This window comes from Mus musculus, chromosome 4 (assembly GCF_000001635.26).
Source record: "Mus musculus strain C57BL/6J chromosome 4, GRCm38.p6 C57BL/6J".
Taxonomy (NCBI): Eukaryota; Metazoa; Chordata; class Mammalia; order Rodentia; family Muridae; genus Mus; species Mus musculus.
This window is the reverse complement of record NC_000070.6, coordinates 116,966,780-116,989,586: the sequence shown is the minus strand read 5'-3', so window position 1 is coordinate 116,989,586 and position 22,807 is coordinate 116,966,780. Positions and strand designations below refer to the sequence as shown.

The 22,807-nt window shown below is 43.9% G+C and overlaps 1 protein-coding gene across 1 annotated transcript in view; it reads right to left on the bottom strand.

Annotated features, from left to right (window-relative positions):
- Positions 1-481: 481 nt before the first annotated feature.
- Zswim5 (zinc finger SWIM-type containing 5) overlaps positions 482-22,807 on the bottom strand; it is a 111,704-nt gene continuing 89,378 nt past the window's right edge. The window contains exons 6-14 of the mRNA NM_001029912.2: positions 16,540-16,716; positions 14,245-14,391; positions 13,613-13,750; positions 9,903-10,163; positions 9,567-9,702; positions 8,655-8,812; positions 4,741-4,904; positions 3,824-3,905; positions 482-3,116 (exon numbers count right to left, since the gene is read on the bottom strand). Of these exons, the coding sequence (NP_001025083.1) occupies positions 2,254-3,116; positions 3,824-3,905; positions 4,741-4,904; positions 8,655-8,812; positions 9,567-9,702; positions 9,903-10,163; positions 13,613-13,750; positions 14,245-14,391; positions 16,540-16,716 (2,126 nt within the window). The 3' untranslated portion in view covers positions 482-2,253. The remainder of the gene's footprint in view (positions 3,117-3,823; positions 3,906-4,740; positions 4,905-8,654; positions 8,813-9,566; positions 9,703-9,902; positions 10,164-13,612; positions 13,751-14,244; positions 14,392-16,539; positions 16,717-22,807) is intronic.

Below are 22,807 nucleotides of genomic sequence, written 5' to 3'. Positions count from 1 at the left end.
AACATACAGAGCTTAGTTGCTTAAGATCGTAGCCTTAGGCAAAAAGGTCTCTGAAGCCAAAGGGTCCTCTGGCCTTTAAGTTCACTGTGCACCATCTTCTGAGAATACCCACTGGTGTTCTCAGACTCTTGTGCCCTGATCACCGTGTGGTATTAGGAGAGTACTGTTTCCTAGGTCAGAGTCTCGGGGTGCCTTAGAGCTATGGGCATGGGTGTGATGTGAGGAATCTTCCAACTGGTCATTACATCTCTGTTTAGGCCCAACCAGCTCCCTGTCCCATCAAAGGAGAGAAGGGCCTCATTTACTGAGAGAACACAATTTCTGCTTTTAGAAAAATCATTTCTGTGAGCCATGATTTATTCATAGAAAAGCACTGAGTTCACATACTTGCTAAAAAAGGGCAATCATGATACAGAAATGGGAGTGGCTTCTCCTTTTTTTGCCAACCCATTGGGCTGAGACAGTGTAGGGGCCCTTGGCTGGACAGTAACACATTTATTAGTAGCCACGAACAGCGAATACAACTTACTGGTCAGCTTGGAATAAAAAAGATGACAAGTAGGTTTCAAAGAGAAAAATAAAGTCAGTCAGACAGAAAGGTCCTCAGTTCATTCTCTAACTACACCACCCCTTCCCTATCAAACCCCACCCAACTCAGGAACTAAGACAAAACAGTAAACACCGAAGACACCTGTATCCAACTGAGTCTTCTGAATGCCCTTGCTACCTCCTATAATTCCAGGCTAAGCATAGGGGTCATGAAGTAGTACAAACGTGATACACTGTGGAGGTCAGCATGGGCTAAGATGGGGCTTATCCGCTAGAACTAGAAACTAGGAAGGGCAAGGCTAAAGGAATACCAGCCTCAGCCTCCGAGTGAGCTACCAATGAGATTATGATGAGAGTAGGCAGAGGAAGTTTGAGGTAGAGAGTTGGAGGAAGAAAACACGTTTGTGTAAAAAAAGAACTATGGAGCAAAAGTGGCCAGTCTTAAGAGCAGAGGGACACGTGCTTAGAAACGTGTTTGCTGAGAGAAGGTAAACAGAGGAGGCACAGGATGCATAACAGTGCTCAGCTAGCAAGAGACTAAGGGACGGATGGGCAAGAGAGAGTTGGCGGAAGGCACACTCATGCAGAGCCTCAAGTGTGAAGACACTGACAGACTACACGTAGAGACCACTCGCATAAAGACACATCATGGTCAGCAGGCATACCTTCAGAGACAAACATGTTTACACATAGGTACCCGTGTGAGCCTAGATACACACATACACTAAACATGAAGACATGAGTACACTTAACACTTAGGTATGTGTTATCACTCACAAATGAAACCCAGTCTAACACATGTCACACAATTAACAGAACTGACACAGGCATGCACACGTGTATCTTTGTACACAGACACATGTTCATACACACATACACACTGGAGATGAGAGCAGATTCTCTAACATAAAGGTGACCAGAGCAGATGTATCTTGTAAGCTCAGCGGCTTCCTGGACCTTCGTCTTCTCCCTGCACTTGTTATTCAGGTGTTCATCAGGCTCCTGGAGTGTGTGAGGCAGAGGCCGGAGCTTCTGTGTTCACAACGTTGTGAGACAAATATCTAAGCCACTCTTGACCTCTGCCCCTCAATGACCATTAGGCTAGGTGTCCTATCTTCAGGCCACAGTTTCTGACATATAAGACTTGGATTTTAACTGTCCATTTTTCTCCCTGCCGCCCCCACTTATCCACTGCCAACAGCATATACTCTGTACGGGAAACCTGAGAAATGGTTGTGAGTCTCCTCAGAAAACAAGCCTATTCTCCCACCCACAGCTACTTTAAGTGCCCGTCAAATCAGAGTCGGAATTATAAATAGTTACAGCTTTACAATGCTTGACGACACATATACTATAGTATTTACAGTACCATAAATGCTTCTGTTTTCTCTGGTTAAGCAATCCCTGAGACGGAACAGTGTTCTGTGTTTGCCAAGGGAGTGGGGCCAATGGCCAGGACACGCAGGATATAGGGGCGTGAGGTGACATGTTGTGGGGGGGCTTCTGACCGGTCTGCAGGGTCCAGCTCCTCAGGAACTGTAGAGCTGGAGTGAGAAGCTTGCCAAGGCAGGAATACTGGCGAATGTCAGACTCTTCCCATCCTTAGGTCTGTGGTACTGAGTCCTCTCAGGGTAGACAGATGTTTCAGAGTCCTTGTCCTGACCTGGAAGCTCAGGCTGCCCTAGCAGCAAGTGATCCACTTTCTCAGCCAAAGCGCTCCCGAACCAACAGCATCAGCTTCTTCTTGCCTTTGTATATCTGTTTGAGGTTGTCAATGAATTGGGCAAATTGCAAGTGACCATCCTGGGGCAGTAGGAAGGTCTCACGAGCTTTGCTCAGAAACTCAATGAACTCTCCATAGTGGCGGGGACTGATGTGTGTCAGACGGGAGTGTGTGGTGTTGATGTAGGCATTGATGGTTGCATCCAGTAGCTGGCGCAGTGGGGCTTTGTCTGTTGACATGAGCTTTCCGGAGCTGCGGCGGCCTGGGATGCCTGCCAGGCCTGGGGCAGTCACTGTGCACCGACGCAGGATATCAGAAAGCACTGTGGCACAGTGCACACTCTTCACCACCAGGGGGATGAGAGCTGCCAGTTCATTCTTGCCCAGAGAGTGGCTGAGAGCACAAGCCCAGAGCACATCATTGATGGCTGGATGGGTGTCCTGGTTGTAGGCCAGGTTAAGATGGCTCATGGCTAGTGAGGCCAGCTTGAAGGCACGTAGCGGGTAGCCACGGAGCTCCATGTAGCGGGCAATGGTGAACAGCTGTGAATGAGTCATGCCACCGGCAGCAGCATCAATGGCAATCTGGTAGGCTGCCTCAAAGGCAATGTGGTCTTTCTCACAAAGTGTAAGAGCTGATAAGGCACAGCTCTGTGGATCCTTCATAGCACACTGTAGGGCCAGTGTGCGAGCACAGCTAGCCAGTTCCTCCCGCTGTGGGTAGTCAAGGCTGAGGCGCAGGATAGTGGTGTGGGATACGGCTGTGGCAGCCACAATACTTGTAGCCTCAGTCGGGGTGAAGAGTGTGTACCAGCTCTGCAAGATGCTCACCAGGGCCCGCACACCTGTCAGGGAGATCCTGAGGTCAGCAGTGGCTACTTGGTCCTAATTCAAGTCTGCTCAGATTTGGGGTCTGAACTTGGCCTGCACACGAGTTCTCCCTACTCCTTAGCAGTCCTGAGATGATCTGAGGCAAACAGGGTAAGGGGAGCATCCCAAATGGCCAGGCTCTATTTGGGGGTCTCTTTCCATCCCAGCCCAGAAGGTCTCTGCTGCACCCTCAGCCCTTCATAAAGATGAAACAACAGAGCCCCGGGTGTGTCGGCCTCAAGGTGGGGCCCTAGGCTTCCCAAGGGGTTCTAGCTCAAGTAGTGCCTTTGAGGAGAGTATAGTGCTGGGGCTTTGGGTTCTAGAATGGTTCCCAAGCCAGGTTGTTTGTGGTTTTTCAGAAGCACAGACTGAGACTGGGACCAAACCACTGAGCCAACTCCCTCCCTAGGGAGCACGTGAGGACTGGTGGCTGAAAGCATTCTCTCAGATATTTCTCTAATCACAGAGGGTCAAAGTGCTGTTGACATCAGGGTATGGTCCAAGCAATGAGAGCTTAGGCTGGCTGACACGGAGGCTGGCTGACACAGAGGCCATCTTCTAGCAGAACATCCGTTCCCAGGCCACCAGGAATAGAAATATGACAGCACCAAGGATTCATGGTCCTGTCCCAAAAGTCAGGCTTAGAAACTCCCCAGGGGGAAGAGGGAGATGTGAGACTCACCCACTTCTGTAGCACAAGTAACCAGCCATCGAACCATCTCTCGGCGCCTCCAATTAAGGGTTGATAAGGTCATCCGCATCACCTAGACACAAAAGAGGCATTTCCAGTGGGCCACACCTAACAGATGAGATTCTTGCCTCCCTTCTACCTCATACTATTCTTTTATGGAATAGCTATTTTTTGTTTGCTTGAGACAGGGCCTCATTAGCCCAGGCTGACCTTCAATTCTCCATGACCTAGGACTTCTAATCCTTCTGCAGCTACCTTCCCAGAACAGACATTAGAGATATATCCCACTATGCCCAGTTTATGCAATAATAGGGGTCCATCCTAGATCTTATTCCATGTAGGTAAGCACTCTACCAAATGAGATACATTTCCAGCTCAATAACAAATGTTTTGCATTATTGAATTAGTTAGTGGTCCTTTCTCTCTGTGTGGATATGTTTAATTTCTCCCTAACCCTCTCACTAGACACAGAGCTTCCTCAAGACTGACAACAGATAAGACTTTTTTTTTTTTTTTTTTTCCGAGACAGGGTTTCTCGGTGTAGCCCTGGCTATCCTGGAACTCACTCTGTAGACCAGGCTGGCCTCGCCTCGAACTCAGAAATCTGCCTGCCTCTGTCTCCCAAGTGCTAGGATTAAAGGCATGCTCCACCACTGCCCAGCTGATAAGACTCTTATCATACCTTGATTGACTTGAAGGAAGGTAGAGATAGAGAAGATGGGGATCCTATAGTGCCTAAAGCGATTTTCCTTCTGGCCCCAACTTTAAATGGAGGCCACTTCTATTAGAGTCCTTATTTTTTGTCTACCCTAGCACTTATGTTTTGGAAGACAGAAAGATCCAGACATGGCTCATGTTCATTCCCCCTGGAGAAACCTAAAGCTGGGACAGTAGTGTCACACTCATACCTGTAACCCCAGCTCCAGGGCCACGTTGAGCAGAGTGCCGTCTGTGCTGCTGTCCGTGGGAGTAGCAATCTTGAATGCATCTTGAGCTAGTTTGAAGATGAGGGAGGGAGAATGGATGTGCTTCTGTATCGCTTCCAGAAGAGTTCGTAGCCTCAGCGTGTCTCCTACAGTCATTGGAAAAGGTAGAGGCAGGATTTCTTTTGCGTTTCCCTAAGACAGTAAGCTGGTTACAACAAACACTAGCTGAACTATGCTAATTTACCCAATGTGTCTGAGTGCTACATGTCTTCTGGTCAATCAAGCTGTCCCTTCTAAATGCTTGCTGGATCTTCCCGGTCCTAGACACCCACATGAATTCACCTCTCCCATCTTTTTTTTTCTAAAAGTTAAATCCATGATCACGTCATACAGGCTAGTTTCACTAACACCTTTCCCCGTTTTTCCTGGACACTGGCAACTATAATTTTATAGAGTTGGTACCATATAGCTTTTTCAGATTGGCTTTTTACAATATGGAATACATATTGAGGTTCCTGTGTGTGAAGTTTATTTTGTTTTATTGCTAGATAACATTCCATTGTATGGATATATCACAGTTTATCTTTTCACCGTGTGAAGAACATTTTGGTTGCTTTGGGGACAATTGTGAATATATTCATATATATTCCTTTTCAGGCTTGGGTATGTATATATATTTTGACTCTTTTGAGTAATAACTAGGAACATGACTGCTGGAACATATGTTAAGACTACATTTAGCTTTGCTACAAAAAAAAAAAAAAAAAAACCAAGGGGCTGGAGAGATGGCTCAGCAGTTAAGAGCACTGACTGCTCTTCCAAAGGTCCTGAGTTCAGTTCCCAGCAACCACATGATGACTAACAACCATCTGTAATGAGATCAGAAGCCCTCTTCTGGTGTGTCTGAAGACAGCTACAGTGTACTTATATAAAAAAATCTTATAAAACAAAACAAAACAAAACCAAAAACCAGCCAAACTAACTTCCAAAGTGACTGTGTTATTTTATATTCTCCCAGCAATGAGCATTTCTGTTATTCCATGCTATTGCCAATATTTTGATCTTGGCTATCCTAACAGTGTATAGTGGTGTCTTGATTTAATTTACAATTTCCTAGTAATATTCTGAATATCATTTTATATGCTTGTTTGCTATCTTCTCTGGCAAAATGTTTTTTCAGTTCTTTGGTCAGTTTTAATTTTATTTTTAAGATTACTTATGTATATGAGTGTTCCATTTGCTTGCATCTATGCCTGCATGACAGAAGAGGATATCAAATTTCATTACAGATGGTTGTGACCCATAATATGGTTGTTGGGAACTGAACTCAAGACTCCTAGAAGAGCAGTTCTAGCCCTATTTTATTTTTTTTTTCATTTTTTTAATTAGGTATTTTCTTCATTTACATTTCCAATGCTACCCCAAAAGTCCCCGAAACCCTTCCCCCCACTCCCCTCCTCCCCCACTCCCACTTCTTGGCCCTGGCGTTCCCCTGTACTGAGGCATATAAAGTTTGCAAGACCAATGGGCCTCTCTTTCCACTGATGGCCAACTAGGTCATCTTCTGATACATATGCAGCTAGAGACACGAGCTCCGGGGGGTACTGGTTAGTTCATATTGTTGTTCCACCTATAGGGTTGCAGATCCTTTTAGCTCCTTGGGTACTTTCTCTAGCTCCTCCATTGGGGGCCCTGTGATCCATCCAATAGCTGACCGTGAGCATCCACTTCTCTGTTTGCTAGGCCCTGGCATAGCCTCGCAAGAGACAGCTATATCAGGATCCTTTCAGCAAAATCTTGCTAGTGTGTGCAATGGTGTCAGCGTTTGGAGGCTGATTATGGGATGAATCCCCGGGTATGGCAGTCTCTAGATGATCCATCCTTTTGTCTCAGCTCCACCTATTTTATTTTTGAGACAGTCTCATTATGTAGCCCTGGCTGTCCCAGAACTTACTCTGTAGACCAGGTTGGCCTCAAACTCAGAGAACCTTCTGCCTCCTGAGTACTAGGACTAAAGGCATGTGCTATTTCTGGTTTTAGTAAGTTTTAAAATTGGACTGTTAACTTTCTGGGTTTGTTGTTGGAGACAAATTGATTTGTCTCAATCTGGAATAGAGTGTCTTTATTCCAGGATGGCCTTGAACTTATGTAGCAGAGTCTGACCTTGAACTCCTGGTCCTCCTTCACCTCCTGAATGCTGTGATTATAGATGTGTACTGGGATGCCTGGTTTATGCAGTGCTGGAGCTCAAAACCAAGGCTTTAAGCATGCTAGGCACATACTCTACCATCTGAGTTGCAGCCCCAGCCTCCTGATAAGTTTAAGAATTCTTTGTATATTTGGGATATAAATTCTTACACTGAGTTGGAAACACTATTATAATCAAGACGACTTGATGATCTGAGGGATTTTGAACTTGGAGATATTAACACTTTGTGTCTTACTGACACAGAGATATATACTCTTATATATAAATATACTATTATATATATTATATTTTGTCACAACTTTAGGTGGCTAAAGAAATAAACTTCCATTCTGCAGACTTATCATTTTTGAGTTTATCTTCCAAAACATCTATAAAGGGCAAGTTCAAGGGTGTGGGTGGGGGAGTGGGGAGAGACAGCTTGTTAGCTAAGAGCCTTTGCTGTTCTATCATTAAGATCCAAGTTTGTATCCCAACAACCATACAAGGCTCCTTACAAAGCTTGTAATTCCAGCTCTCTGAGATCTGATGCCACTTCTGGATTCTGAAAGATATTTTTAATTAGAAAAAAACAACAAAAAGACAACCAGGCAGTGGTGGCGAACAGCCTTTAATCTCAACATTTGGGAGGCAGAGGTAGGTGGATCTGAGTTTGAAGCCAGTCTGGTCTACAGAGCAAGTTTCAGGACAGCCAGAGTTGCACAGAGAAATCCTGTCTGAAGAAACAAAAGAGAAGGAACAACAACAACAAAAAGGCATCTTAAAATCAACGTGCACAGGTTTCCTTGTACAAAATCCTCAGGATGCACAGTTGACAGCTGGGATTTTATTGCAGCTCCTTGCATTGAGCTTCTTTTCACTTCTGTCTGTGATGAAGCCTGCAGAGCTGACATGACTACCCGAGCCCCTAGGGTCAGAGTCATTCCACACTCTATCCTTTGGTAGAATAATCACACTCTGCCTTAGTACGGAGAGTTATAGGGCTTTGAGGCTGAGAGGTCACCAACAGTGATCTCCATTTTACAGATTTTGAAACTGATATTGGAAAACTAAAATGACTTTATCAGGTGGAAGATTACATTCAGAAGTTAATGTAAAAATCATTTGATTATCAGGCCATGTGTGGTGGTGCACATCTTTAATCCTAGCACTTGGGAGGTAGAGGCAAGAAGGATCTGGGTGAATCTGGGGCTAGTCTGGTCTATGGAGTGAGTTGCAAGATAGTTAGGCCTACACAGAGAAATCCTGTCTCAAACAAACAAATAAAAACCATGTGATTATAGAGCTAGAGAGATGGATTATGGTTAGAGAATGTATTGCTCTTGCAGAGAACCCAAGTTCAGTTTGTAGAACCCATGTCAGGGGGCTCACTACCACCTATAACTCCATGTCTGAGGGGATCAGAAACCTCTGACCTCACTGAACACTGGCAAACATGTACACAGACACATAATGTGAAACAATTTTTTAAAATTTAGAAATCATTTGATTCTTTATATTCAGGGTCTTAAGATTTTCAAGTAACTCAGGCAGAATTCTAGTCTGACCCAGGTGCTATTCCTAATGAACAGTCAACATGAAGACCCCCACTGCTCCTGTCAACACAGAGCACACGGCTTCTCTTTTTCAGGAGACTGTGGGCCCAGGTGGGTAGGTATAGTGGGGATGTTGGATGTCTACCCGTGCTTACCTTTGGCAGCAGTCAGCATGGTGGAGGCCAGTTCACACTGCTGTGACTCTAAGTGTCCGAGCGTGAACCAGCGAGGATAGCGGCTGGGTACCACAGACACCATGTGATGGGGGTGGGACGTGTCGCCTGCGGAAGACGAGTTTTCTAGCACAGGTAACCTAAAAGACCCAGGAAGCGCCATCAGCTTCATTTAGACTCTGGCCATTGTGACCCCCTTTAGGGAAGTTTGCTTTCTGCTGGGGAGAAATTGGTTAGGGAAAGACAGGCTAAGAGCTTTGAAGGGTTTTAAACCTATAATATATGTCAGGCCGGTGCTTGGGTACTTGGAAACCTTGAGCTGATAGTTTCCACTATAAAGTGATTTGACAGACACAGAGTGGCATAGGGTTATTTCAAAGAGCCTAAGAAACATATGCCAGGGAACTTCCTTCTAGCTAAACAGCTCTCTCAGTCTTACGGCCTAACTAAAATTCTTTCTCTGTATTGTCTGCTACATCCTACATATCTACACAGGTAAACCAAGAATCCTATTCTGGCTTGAAAACAAGGTTCTCATAGAGCATTGCTTCTGGGTCTTGGAGTATACATATTTATCTCTCTGCCGCCTATATTCCTCTGGGGACATGTACCTGGACCCATGACTGAATGGAGTTATGTTAGGAAATAAATCCCTTCTGAGGCTACCCGAGTGGTTCCAAAACAGGGAGGCACCATATCTATTATATCTTGGGGGGCCTGCTCAGACAATTTACCCTAAATATAAGTGGTGGGGTCAAGTGTTTCATTAATAAAGAATCCCAGAGCTTAGATCATATGAACATATGGAGGCCCTGGGTTTGGGAAAGAGACAAAGGGGAAAGGGAGTAGGGCAGGCAGAGGAAAAGGCCATCAGGCTGGACAGGGGCTACCCACCTCATGGCGCGTAAGGCTAACTTGTAAGACAGGTCTGGATCATGAGGCAGCAGAGCTGAGAACAGATACTTTGCAAAGGTGTGCATGGGAACACTCTCCCGGTGGATGACTTCTCCGAGGCCGCTGAAGGGGCCTCCTGAAGGAAGAAGATGAGCCAGCAGTTATTGTTTGCTTGTTTGTTTTGTATGCTTATTCTAGCCTAGACTTGGGAGCCCAGCAAGCGTGTATGCTAACCTTTATTACTTTTTAATGTCACAAACATTTCTGTGCTATGTCAGAGAGGGGAATCCAGAGTCCTGTGTAGAGGCTTTGTTACCATGACCCCTTCCTTCTTACCCTCCAGCAGTAAGATGCACTGTTTGCGCAGGGTCTGGACTAGCTCATCATCCAGCTGCAGTTCCTGGAGTTGGCTCAGGAGTTGCTCCTCATTACGGCACACCTTGTCCTGTGCATAGAGGCCTTCAGGCATCACTCTCTGTTGTCCCATGCCCATCAGAGCAACCTCCAGGGCCAGTGACAGGTACGACTCATTGCTGTTTGGGCAGCCTGAAGCCACAGGTACATGCTGGTACACAGGAAGTCTGCTTTCATTCATATCTGAGGAGAACAAGTTATCAAGTTCCTTAGGACAGGTCTAGTGGGTTATCCTGTGTCTCTGCCTGTCCCGCTTTGGGATATCAGTTGCTTAATTGTTATTATAAAGCTAAATTAGAACCTCAAAGCAGTAAGAAAAATACACTAAAAAAAGATTATGAGAACCACAAAAAAAAAAAATCACTCCTTCATACACAAATTGGGTAGGCCAGTCAGGGAAGCATAAAGTCTTATTTTTGCCAATGTACAATAGAATCATAATTGTTTTTGTGTCTGTTTCTGCTACCTCAGTGTGAGCACCTTTAGGGGAGGAGATCATCTCACTGTTCTAGGTTTCTCCAACAGAGCAGTGTATGTCAGTGGTAAACAGATAAAGCAGCTTTAGGCTTTTCAAGCTATAAGCGTCGTTGTGCAGATGAAGGTGTGGATTCTCTATGCAGGAGATTAGGACAATCAGGCCTGTTCTAGCTTGGCTTGGGGTAACTCTTTTTTTTTTTTTTTTTTTTTTTTTTTTGGTTTTTTTGAGACAGGGTTTCTCTGTATAGGCCTGGCTGTCCTGGAACTCACTTTGTAGACTAGGCTGGCCTCGAACTCAGAAATCTGCCTGCCTCTGCCTCCTGAGTGCTAGGATTAAAGGCATGTGCCACCATGCCTGGCTTTTTTTTTAAAAAGATTTATTTATTATTATACATAAGTACACTATAGCTGACTTCAGAGGTACCAGAAGAGGGCGTCAGATCTCATTACGGGTGGTCGTGAGCCACCATATGGTTGCTGGGATTTGAACTCAGGACCTTTGGAAGAGCAGTCAGTGGTCTTAACTACTGAACCATCTCTCCAGCCCCCGGGTTAACTCTTTATATCTACTCAGAGATACCTGATTCCATCCAGTTTAACTCTTACTTTGGAAATACTTGCATCTTCTACGTTATGGTTTTATATGCGAGTTCAAGAACAGTGCAGGGAATAAAAGGAGTATGTGTAAGGGTTTGGAGGGAAGAATGGGGAGAGAGGGGTGATATAATTATAATCTCAAAAGCAAAACTAACAAACAAAAAAGACCTTTACTCCCTCCCCTTTCTATTAAGTAGCTCTGGGAGACAATTAAGTGGCAGGTAAGGCTAGGGTCACATGAAGAGTAGTCATAATGTCTGCTTGCAAGTAGCTGACAGCGTAGTAAGAGATACTAATACTAAAGCAAATGCAAATAAAGCCAACACAGTGATAACCCAGGAAAGGAGAGCGACCGTGTATCTCGCCTCAGTGTGGGGCACTTAGCCTGTTCTTTTGTTTGGGAAATTGGTACAAACCCACCATGAGGGAAGAATGTTAAAAGAAAATGAGAGTGTAGCTAGGAAGCTAGTTAGATGCTGACAGGCTTAAAAGCCATAGTCAGCAGCTGTAAAATGAGGGTCTCAAACTTCAGAGTTTTGATTTCTAGTCAAAAGAATTGGCTCTGGGGCTGGAGAGGTGCCTCAGCAGTGAAGCGCTTTTACTGTTCTTCCAGAGGAGGTGGCTTCAGTTCCTACCATCAAGTGGCTCAAAACCACTTCTTATTCTAACTCTAGGGGGATCTGACACCTCTTTAAAAAAAATAAAGAAGCTGGACAGTGGTGTCTCGCGCCTTTAATCCCAGCACTCCGGAGGCAGAGGCAGGCAGATTTCTGAGTTCGAGGCCAGCCTGGTCTACAGAGTGAGTTCCAGGACAGCCAGGGCTATACAGAGAAACCCTGTCTTGAAAAACCAAATAAAGAAAAGGAAGGAAGGAAGGGAGGAAGGGAAGGGAAGGGAAGGGAAGGGAAGGGAAGGGAAGGGAAGGGAAGAGGTGGATTGTGTTGGCAGGGTGGGATATGAGTTTTATCTCTCTGGCTTGGGTACAGAAATGACATTTTATTCTGCAGGAGAAAAATGATTATTTAGCTGGAGGCTCCCTATTAAGAATAAAGAGTTATCATGGTCTTTCTTCTCTCTCCCCTCTCTTTCTCTCTTTCCTTTTCTCCTTCTCCTCCTCCTCCTTTCGGTTTTGCAAGATTGGGTTTCTCTGTGTAACTCAGGTTGTCCTGGAACTCAGAGATCTGCTTGCCTCTTCCTGCCGGGTGCTGGGATTAAAGGCATGTACCACCACCACCAACTGTCTTCTTTCTTATCACCTGGACAGGAAAGTGCCCCTCAAGATGTTTCTCAAACTGTTCCAGCAGTTTCAGAAATAATATAAAGCCTACCTAAAAGTGTAGTCTCTTTAGTCATTGCTCACTCTCTGAAGGTATCCTGCTGTGCAAGGCCCCTCTGACCACTGTCCACTCTCCCTTTGAGAATGTACCTTCCTACTTCTAATAGAGTCTGAGGATCTTCTATACTACACTCTATGTGTCTTGTCTAGGTTTTGTTTTTATTTGTTTGCTTTTGAGTCAGGGACTCACTATATAGCCCTGGCTGGTCTGGAACTTGCTACGTGTAGACAAGGTTAGCCTCAAATTCATAGAGCTCTGTTTGCCTCTGCCTACCAAGTGCTGGGATTAAAGATGTGTGCCATCACACCCAGCACTGTCTAAATTCTCTCAACAGAGATCTCAAGGATTGGGGTGCCAAAGGGAAACGACAACAAGATCCTGCTAAGAGTATTATATGGTTTTAAAGAAAGATACTTTATTGTTGCTTTTAAAAAGGTTTATTTATTTAATGTATGAGTGCTCTATCAGCATGTACACCTGCATGCCAGAAGAGGGCATCAGATCCCAGTATAGATGGATGTGAACCACTCACTATGTGGTTGCTGGGAATTGAACTCAGGACCTCTGGAAGAGCAGCCAGTGCTTTTAACCTTTAAGCTCTCTCTCCAGCCGTCTACTTTGTTGTTTTTTTTGAGGCAGGGCCTTATACTGTGTGATCCAGGATGACCTTTTCTGTTAAAATTCACCAGCTTCAGCTTCTTGAATGCTGAGATTATAGACCTGAGCCATCTTACTTGGCTTAAAAAGAAGAAGAGGAGGAGGAAGAGGAAGAGGAGGAGGAGGGAGAGGAGGGAAAGGAGGAGGAGGAGGAGGAGGGGGAGGAGGGAAAGGAGGAGGAGGGGGAGGAGGGAAAGGAGGAGGAGGAGGGGGGAGGAGGAGGAGGAGGAGGAGGAGGAGGAGGAGGAGGAGGAGAGAAGTAGGTGTTTGGGGGAGGGTCCAGCTAGCCTTAAAACCCTGGGCTCAAATGATCTTCCTGTTTTAGCCTCCTGAGAGTAGCTGTGGCTACAGGTGGGCACTGCCATGACTACTTGACGCACACACTTCTCATAGAGATGGTCTCCCACTTCTAGACTGCTCCGAACTTTTTTCCTCTGACTCCTAAAATTCCTCTCACCTTTCTTATCCCCCTAAGGAAGCTTGTAAGGTAAAGTACGAAAGCAGGACACACGGGCAGACCACAGAGTTTGCAGAGAGATGCTTGTTTCAGGCTGACCCTTGTACCTGACATCTCCATGTAGCTGTCATCATTCAGGCGGCAGGCTTCAGTCAAAGTGAGAAACAGGCAGCCAATGGGATCCAGGGGATGGCCCACCCAGCCCTCCAGGTTTGTGATTGTTGTCGTTCCTCTCTGCAACAACTCTGGAAGCAAGCAGGTTTCAAGTTTTAGACCGAGAGATGTGGGAATGTGCTTTTCTTTTGCTTTCATTTCCTAATCAGTATCATTCAGTCCTTGACCAGAAAGTCAAAGAAAAGCTCCCCTTATTGTTATGTCTGCTTGATTGGCTCGACCGCAAGCTCACCAGCCAGCTCTAGTTTATACTGTCTGCTGGCAGTGCATATATGGAGACAGCTTTACAGTTTCAAAAGCATCTTCTCCAGGTCTTAGTGGGCCTTCCAGGTGGAAGCCTGGAAGCTTCCAGTGAAAAGCAGGCTCATTGTTCCTATTTTACATTCAGCAAATAAAACTGAGATTCACAGGAATAGCAAGAAGGCACTCCACTCAGCAAGTAGAATTACTTGGAATTCTCAAGCCCATGGTACTGAATGAAAATTAGGTTCTTCATCTTTTTATCTCCTGCAGGTCCTTATCACCCTGAGACCCCAGGATGTTAGAGGATTCCTAATCACTATACCTTTCTTCTGATGTTTGTAGATCTCTAGCTGCCGCTGCTGCTGCAACCTCAGAGTATTAATGATGGCCACCGTGAGTCTGAGAGCCTCTTTTGGATACCCATGAGATCGCAGTGCATCAACCCGAGCACAGGCTGTAGGCACATGCTCTACCAGGCAGGAAAGAAACATTCTGTTAGAGTTAACATTTCAAACAGGAAAGTCCTATGTTTGACAGACAAAGGGGTCCATGTTCAGTCCAGTTTCTCAGTTCAACTTGGTGTGTGCTTTAGAACAGGGACTGTGCCTTTTATCTTCGAGGATATAAGTGGAAGAAGCCATCTTGAAAGGGCTCCTCTAGCCTCAGTGTGATGGGATATACAACTAGAACAATAAGAAGCAGATTCTCTGTGAACATGCACTATGGGAACCTGGTGGAGCAGCTGCTAGCCGTCTAAGGGAAAAGCCTCAGTATCAGATGATTAGTTTTATTGTCAGAGGCAGGGTCTCATGTAGCCTAGACTCCTTGTGAACTCTGACATGCAGCTGACACTAGCCCTGAATTCCTGATTCCCTGTGCTTTCAAGTTTTGGGATTATAAGCCTGTACCACCATATCTAGCTTCATTATCAAATGATTAATACATTCATTAGTAACCCTGTATCCTGAGGACCTATATTATATGCCAGATAGTGCACTGGGCAAAGGAAGTACAAAAATAGAGAAGGCACGACAGCTGCTCTAAAGGGCTCATGAATGAGACCTAGACAGACAATTATAAGGCACTGACATGATAAACACCTATACTGAAAATATCTGAGCTACACTTGAAGTACAAGAATGATTATGAATGGGGAGGTAAACAAGGAAGACTTTCTTAGCAAAGAGTACATATGTTTAATCATATATAAATAAGACCATAAAGGAAGTCTAGATAATTTCTTTGGAGTATGGCAAATAGTTCAAGGTAGCTAGAGCTGAGCTATGAGGCTAGAGCTGAGCTATGAGGCTAGAGCTGAGTTATGAGGCTAGAGCTGAGCTATGAGGCTAGAGCTAGCTTGGAAAGGTCTCCAGCATGGAAATCTGCTGGCCTCTGCCTCTGTATATCATTTACTCCTGTACTGTAACAACCCCCTTGGCTTGCTTGTTTGTTTATTTTATTTAGTTAGTTGGGTTTTGGAAACAGAGTCTTACCGTGTAACCTTAGCTGGTCTAGAACCCTAGCTAGTATGGTCTAGAACTTGCTACATAGACCATACTAGCATCAAACTCGCAGAGACCCACCTTCCCTGTCTCCCAGTTTCTGAGGTTAAGTTACCACCATACCAGGCTCCCAAGCTATATTTTAGAATGAATGCACTCTAGGAAAGCTAAGGACAAACTGATGTAAACCAGACAATCGTTGCAGGAGAAGTTTAAACTAGATCAAACAGGTTCTATCCTGTTATAAAGGATGCTAGGAAGATGAGGCAGAGAAAAGAAGACAGCCTGATGACGAACACAGACTGCATCCTAGTTCCTAGCATGGGGTAACTGCAGTTTCAAACACAGTGTTATTTTTATGTGTGTGTGCTCTTGTGTGTGAACACGTATACTTATAGACTGTGGAGTCCAGAGACAACCTTGGGTGTTATTCCTCAGACATTATCCACCTCTTACAATTTTTAAAATGCCTTCTTTTTTTTTTTTCATTAGTGCATTTGGCCTATGAGTGTGAGTGCAGGCATGTGTATGGAGGGTCCAGCAATCAAACTTAGGTCATCTTGCTGGCTTTTTTTTGAGGTTAAATCTCTCACTGTCCTATAACTAGCCAATTGCGCTAAGCTAGACTGGAATCTGCTGTCTCTGCCTGCCCTGCCCTGGGATTTTAAAGTACACAATACAATGCCTGCATTATTTTACATGGGCTGTGGGGATCAAACTCTGGTTCTTACTGACCAAGCTACCGCCTCGGTTCCCATCATGCAAGCAAGCTGTGTAAGTTGTGAGCAGAATATAATGTTGCTTAGTAACAGATAACTGAAGTGTGTGAACTGATGCCTAGTGGCTTTGTTTACTCTTCAATACTATCAACTTTTTCCCAAAGCCTAGGGGAAGGATAAATATTTCCACTTGAGATTATTATACCTCAGCTAAGCATAATACAAATGAAATAGGCCTCAAATAAATGACCTGAGTTGGTAATAAATGCTCCAAAAGAGATGGATGGATATTAAGTTGTAGCTAGTACTGCTGGGACCCATGCTGGTGGCTCATGTGGGCCTGCTACAGGTGGGACTGGGACCTGATGTTCTTGGAACATGGAGGGCTAGACTTACCAAGCCACAGTGGCTGGCCATGGGAATTAAAGAGTAGTCGCTCATTTTCCCGCTGGCAGGCAGGAGCTGTATAGATCCCACTGCTGATTATTCGTTGTAGGTGGCTGTCCTGCCAATGCAACTCACGACCTTCAATGGCTCTAGTGAAGACTGTTCGTCTTGGTCTGGATAAAGAGTCTGGGGAAAGGAAAAGAACAGCTGCATTGAATATTCTGAGGTTCTAACATGGCTCTTCCGTGTCTTCTATCCAAACAAAACAAAACAAAACCCAAAACCAAAACAACCCTCCTCCCGCCAAAAAACCCCCACATTATACAGAGGGCAATAAATTCCATTTTCTTTAAGTAACTTTCTACTGGGACTCAGAGCCACATGATGGCTTGAAGAAACAGCTACTCAATAGCTCAATAGTAAAGATATAAACTGTTTTCCTTATCAGTCAGAAAAAAAGAGGCAGCTAGATAATATCCTTAAATAATCATAACTTGCTTCATTTGCAGCATGACCCTTATTATAACTTCTTTGTTATTCAGATCAGAAGCTGAAAAACTGACTCAAGAGTTTGACACAGGAGGCTTACAAGTTTGCAGTTAGCTTGGGTAATACTCTGTTTTAACCAACAACATCCCCTGCCTCAGGTCCCCTAAAAATCAAAAACAAATAAAAACTGATGAATGAATGAATGAATGAGTGATTAAGTAGATAAAGCTGACAAAGATGTTATAGTTTGTTCGCTTATAGTTTGTTCTCAAGAAAGCTGATGCTGACGAAAGTTCTCATTGAGATCTGACCATGCTACCTCCCTTCAGGAAAAGGACTTTGGGGAAATCAACACTACAAATAGGACCAGAGAGCAGAGATGGACTCACTTCTCAGCACAACAGATGCTTTGCCTGCTTCGTCTTCTTGACTCTCACAGCACAGTAGTTCCCGTATTTTGCAAACAAGTAACAGAGGCCCAGAGAGTTAAAGTCCCTCACAGGGGACAGCCTAGCTCTTTATCAGGAGTTCAAATGGGCTTTTTTCTTCCCCTTTTCTTTCTTTCTTTTCTTTTTTATTTTTCTTTCATTCTTTTTCTTTCTTCTTTTTTTCTTTTTTTTCCCATTTTAGTCTTTGCTATTCTCCCACATAGGCTAGCTGTATCTACTCAAATAGATTATAAAATCTTCCATAAATTCACCTATTTTGGGGGGGGGTGGGAAAGTTGAGCTAGGGTTTAAAATTGCTATGTAGCTGAGGTTGGCCTTGAGTTTGATCCTCCTGCCTCTACCTCTTAAGTGCTGGGTTATAGGTATGTGCCACCATGCTTGACTTCATAAACCCAGTTTTATAAAAAGAGATTTGGCTAACACATTTGTGTGCTTGAATGTATGTGTACCACATGCAGAAAAGGACATCAGACTCCTGGGACTGGAGATACAGGCAGAAAACGAGAACCCACATGGCAGCTCACAACTGTCTGTAACTCCAGTTACAGAAGACCCAACACTTTCTTATGGCCTCCCTGAACACCAGGCATCCACATGGAACAGAGACATGTATGCAGGCAAAGCCCCATACATTTAAATAAAATGAAAAAAAAAGTATGGGACAAAATATGAGTGAACAAAATGAAAGGTCTACTTCATGAGGACTTACATAGACTCATAGATATGACATCTAAGAAGATAAAGAACTCAGGCTGCAGAGATGGCGCAGGGGGTGAGAGCACTGGTTACTTTGCCAGAGGACTTGAGTTCAATTCTCAGCACCTACATGGTGGCTCATGGTCATCTGTAGCTCCAGTTCCAAGGGGGTCTGATGCCCTCTTTTGGAAAAGCTCTCATAAACAGGTGATTCCGCTAGGCTCCTTTTTAGGTTCATTGCAGGAACCTAGCAATGGCTTAAGTTATTTTTTGCTGCTGCCGCCAGGCTGTGTATAAAAGGGCTACCTGCTACCTTGCTCCTCCCTTCCATCATTTTCTCTCCTCTGTGCCCCACCCACTTCTCTGCCCTCATGGCTCTGCCCTCGTCTGTCTGCTTGTCTATATGTCCACTCATCTGCCTCAGCCTTTTCCCAGGTCTTCAACTCCTCTCTCTCCCTTCCCCCAGTAAAACTGGTTTATATCAGTTCTGCTGCTTTCCTAATTCCTCAGGGGGCATAGCTTGACGTGGGACCATCAGGTACTGCTCAAAACCAACCACTGTTGCATTAGCTGGACTGCAGCCTGTAAGTCATCCTAATAAATCATATATATATATATATATATATATATATATATATATACACACACACACACACACATATACATATATACATATATATATAGAGAGTGTGTCACTCTAAGATCTGACTCTAGAGAACCCTGACTAGTACTAGGCATGGTGGTTGGTGGTACAGGCCTGTAATTCTAGTACTTGGAAGGCAGAGACAGGAGGATTAGCAAGCTGAGGACAGCCTGTGCTGGCCTGTCTAAAAATACAAAAACAAAACAAGGAGTGAAAAAGGACAAGAAGAAAGGAGAGGAAGAGATTAAGATATAAGCAGAGACCTGGAAAAGGAAGTAAATACATGAGACTACTGTTAGAGGAAAAATCTGAGCAGGAACTACACATTTGGGATTAGCAGATAGATAATAAATAGTGCATGCACAAAGGCAGTACAGAAGTGGTCTGATGACAGTGCTGGGCACTGAAAGCATGTTTGAGTTGGAGAGTAAGGGAGGAGACAGAAAGACCCACTTAGAAGAGGACAATGAGATAATGAGAACCAAGAGAAACTGGAAATCAAATGACAAAGATGTTTCAAGCAGGAAATGATCTATGTCAAACACTGCTAAAAGGCCAAAGGTCAATTAAGAATGCAACTGAGAAGGCTGGAGAGGTGGCTTAGCAGTTAAGAGCACTGACTGCTCTTCCAGAGGTACTGAGTTCAATTCTCAGCAACACATGGTGGCTCACAATCTGTAATAGGATCTGATGCTCTCTTCAGGTGCGCCTGAAGACAGCGACAGTGTACTCATATATACATATGAAATAAATAAATCTTAAAAAAATATTACAACTGAGAATCAACCATTCAATTTGGCCCTAGATGATATGTGACCAGTACAGAGATGGCTCAGTACAGGTGGGGCTGAAAACCTGATTAGTGTAGAAGAGAATCAGAGAGAAGTAAATATATATTTTCTTGGTATATATAATAAATATGCATGATTCTTGCAATTGCTTGTTTCCGAGACAGGGTTTCTCTGTGTAGCCCTGGCTATCCTGGAACTCACTCTGTAGACCAGGCTGGGCTCGAACTCAAGGGATCCACCTGCCTCTGCCTCCCCAGTGCTGGGATTAACGGCATGGGCCACCACTGCCTGGCTTCTACTAGTTTAAAAAAATACTTTAAAAAATTATTATTCCTTTTATTTTATCAAAGATATTGTGATTATCTCCCATTTCTTCTATATCCAAATTTTTTCCTTCTCCATGAATCATTCCTATGAGTTATAAAATACAAGCCCACTGCTATTTCTTTCATCCTTAAGCAAAGCAAAGCAAAGCAAAGCAAAGCAAAGCAAAGCAAAGCAAAGCAAAGCAAAGCAAAGCAAAGCAAAGCAAAGCAAAAAAGACACAAAGACACTCTTAGGACTTCGCATACCTTTCTGGCTACCTTTCTTTTTCTTTTTCTTTTTTTTAAAGATTTATTTATTACTATACATAAATTCACTGTAGCTGACTTCAGACACACCAGAAGAGGGCGTCAGATCTCATTATGGGTGGTTTTGAGCCACCATGTGGTTGCTGGGATTTGAACTTAGGACCTTTGGAAGAGCAGTCAGTGCCCTTACCCGCTGAGTCATCTCATCAGCCCCTCTGGCTGCCTTTCTTTGAAGTATAAGAATTAAGAAAAATAGTTCAGATCTAGGGAATAAGAAGGGTTTGGATTTAGATGTACAAGCAAACCAAGAGGCAGAATAGATGAACAGATACAGTAAATCTGTCTCTGTCCTTCTTGACACTCTCTCCATGACAGAGTTTCTCTGTGTATCCCTTGGCTCTCCTGGAGCTAAGAGATCTGCCTGCCTCTGCCTCCCCTGTGCTAGGATTAAAGGCGTGTGCCACCATTACCAGGATCTCTTAGACCTTCTAAAACAATAGTTTTTGTTTGTATGTTTAATTCCATGACACAGAAAAAGGAGGTTTGGAAATGTTTTTCTAATTTCTTTATTATTATTATTATTATTATTTTTATTATTATTATTATTAGAGACAGGGTCTTACTGTGTAGCTCTGGCTGTCCTGGAACTCACTTTGTATACTCTAGTTGATCTTGAATTCACAGATCTGTCTGCCTCTGCCTCCCAAGTTGTGTACCAACTTGCAGTCCTTTGCTTTTTACTTTGAAACAGAGCCTAAGTTTTCTAGACTGGTCTACAACGAGTGACCTTCCTGCCTAGTTGGAATTACAGGCTTATGCCACAACACCTCATGACACTTGCACTTTGGGTGGGCATTCTACCCGCATGATTTTCTACCTGTCTTAGTCAGGGTTTCTATTGCTGTGATGAAACACCACTACCGAAAAACAAGTTGGAGAAGGAAAGAATTTATTCAGCTTACACTTCCACATTGCTGTTCATCACCAAAGTAAATCAGGACAGAAACTCAAGCAGGGCAAGGACCTGGAGGCAGGAGCTGATGCAGAGGCCATGGAGGGGTGCTACTTACTGGTTTGCTCCACATGGCTTGCTCAGCCTGCTTTCTTATAGAACCTAGGACTACCAGCCCAGGGATAGCTCCACCTACAATGGACTGAGCCCGCCCCACTGATCACTGAGAAAAATGCCTCAGGTGGATCTTGTGGAAGCATTTCCTCAACGGAGGCTTCATTCTCTCTGATGACTAACTTGTGTCAACTTCACACACTAAATCAGCCAGTACACCACCTTTGTACATATTTGCATCTACAGTGTCAATGAACAAGAGGCCAAACTCAGCTGAGAACAATAAGGAGAGGAAGTATGGACCGTTCTGAGGGGAAGATGGTAAAAAACAATAATTGAAAAAAGAAACAGGCATAGACTAGGCAAATGTAGTAAATGGTTAGAAAGCACTGATGACCACTTGAAATGAGTGGTCATGAATTTAAAATAAGACTATTTACCATGACTATTTCTCTCCAGTTACACTCTGCTGTATAATCATAAGTACCAAGTAATTACAAAACTTAATTGAAGTAGGGAGAGAGAATGGGGAACATCCATCAATATCCTAAAGAAAAGGAACCAGCAGCCGAGAGTATGGTAGCGTGTGTACCTGCAATCACAGAATATAGGAAGCTGAAGCAAGTTCAAGGCCAGCCCTGGGTATGAGGTTTTTTGTTTAAATATTTATTTGTTTATGTATTTTATGAATATGAGTGCTCTATCTGTAGAGGGCATTCAATCCCATTATAGATGGTTGTGAGCTAGCATGTGGTTGCTGGGAATTGAACTCAAGACCTCTGGAAGAGTAGCCAGTGCTCTTAACTACCAAGCTGTATCTCCAGGCATCTATAAGATCTTCGCAAAAAAAACAAACAAACAAACAAAAAAAAACCAAAAACAACAACAACAAAAACAAACAAACACCAGCACTCAGGAGGCAGAGGCAGGTGGATTTCTGAGTTCGAGGCCAGCCTGGTCTACAGAGTGAGTTCCAGGACAACCAGGGCTACACAGACAAACCCTGTCTCGAAAAACCAAAACCCAAACCAAACAAAAAACAAACAAACAAACTCTAGATTGGGCCATGGATGGGAAAAAACTGGGGACAATAAGAACCAACAGAAAATGAGTGGGGAGTGTGATTGTATATGTTTGATTATCTATGCTACTAAAGTCTATATATTAAAGTGATGGTTTCCTGTGTTGTGTAGACTAGATGAGTGCCAGGAATGGGTATCTTAATGAAGGGACAAAATTATAGTCTCTTCATGGCTCATTATCTTAGTTATCTTAAGTATATTGGCAACTAATTATGGTACAGTAGAAGACGACCAAGCAAAAAACAATTATTTAAGTGACTTTTTCCCCTTTGAGGCTAAAAATGTTGATAGCTATTACTTAAAAGAAAAGAGACCAAGGGTAAGATCAATGTCAGACAAAATCCCCTACCAATAAAGACTCGAACTAAAGAACAATGGTTAGGGGCTGGTGAGATGGCTCAGCGGGTAAGAGCACTGACTGCTCTTCCAGAGGTCCTGAGTTCAAATCCCAGAAACCACATGGTGGCTCACAACTACCTATAATGAGAT